At 35.7% G+C, this 1,050-nt stretch overlaps 1 protein-coding gene across 5 annotated transcripts in view; it reads left to right on the forward strand.

Annotated features, from left to right (window-relative positions):
• The window catches only part of LOC107736871 (alpha-adducin-like), a 60,421-nt gene that overhangs the window by 28,547 nt on the left and 30,824 nt on the right, over window positions 1-1,050 (forward strand). For all 5 annotated transcript variants that reach the window (XM_016548240.1, XM_016548249.1, XM_016548266.1 and 2 more), the window contains exon 12: window positions 358-447. In XM_016548240.1, coding sequence (XP_016403726.1) covers window positions 358-447 — 90 coding nt within the window. The remainder of the gene's footprint in view (window positions 1-357; window positions 448-1,050) is intronic.

The raw sequence follows: 1,050 nt of genomic DNA on the forward strand, positions 1-1,050 counted from the left end.
TAGTTTAGAGCTGTTTAAACGCTGCTTGATCTGTGCAGATTTCTCTCCTGATTCAGAACAGAACACTTTTTCACTGGAGGAAGCGTTATTATGGATTATGGACTCATATTTGAGTTAAAAGCATCCTAATGCTGGATTTATTTCAGCTTTTGTCTTCTCCAGATGTTCACTGCTTGCTGAGACACTGATGCAGTGCTACATTTCTACAAATCTCAGACAGCCCGGGGTTGAACACATTTTCAGCAAGCTCTAATTTCTGAATGAACTATTTCTTTAATTGTTTATTGAACATCGCTGTCTTTTATCATATTTCTGTTGTCGTCATTTTGTATTAACAGTGTTTTTTTCCTTCCTCAGATCCGTGAGCAGAACCTGCAGGACAAAAAGACGGCAGGTCCACAGTCGCAGGTGCTCACAGGTGCCGTGGGGGACCGCTCCTATGTCCAGGTGAGTCTGCACACTTCTGTTCTTCCCATCAGATCCAACATATTCCGTTCCTGTGTGTATAACCCTTGAATTGTGTCTTTTGACCCCAGAGAGTGATTATTTGGCACGTGAGTAAACCACACGACCAGCAAGCCACAGCTGGGTCCATTTTCTTTCGTTTTGATTGGTTTGCAGTGCCATGTTTGCCCTTTTTCTTTCCTTTTGTTGGATTCATTGATTGTAATCGAAACTAAACAGGATGATACTGTTGTGAAATTATTCATAACACATGCAATAATAATTCTGCATGTCTCTCATGACGTTTGCCGCACCAAGCTGCTAGTGTATTACCATCTTGTGTTTTATTAAAAGTAATTAATTGTTAATTCATAATTATTATTTTTTTTATTAGTTCTGGAAGTATTTTTTTCCTGTTCATTCTTTCCATAAAAATAGTGTTTATTTTTTAAAACAATTTAAAAAGTCTTTTTAATGTAGTTTCTTATCAGGAAACCATGGGAGCCCATTTTTGCCACAGAATGAAAAAAAAAAAATCTGTGGAAAAAAAAAATAATAATCAGTAATCAATAAATAATTTATAAAAATAAAAAATAAAAAATAATA

The sequence above is a fragment of the Sinocyclocheilus rhinocerous genome, unplaced genomic scaffold (assembly GCF_001515625.1).
Source record: "Sinocyclocheilus rhinocerous isolate Xijiao unplaced genomic scaffold, SAMN03320098_v1.1 scaffold2868, whole genome shotgun sequence".
NCBI classification, from domain to species: Eukaryota; Metazoa; Chordata; class Actinopteri; order Cypriniformes; family Cyprinidae; genus Sinocyclocheilus; species Sinocyclocheilus rhinocerous.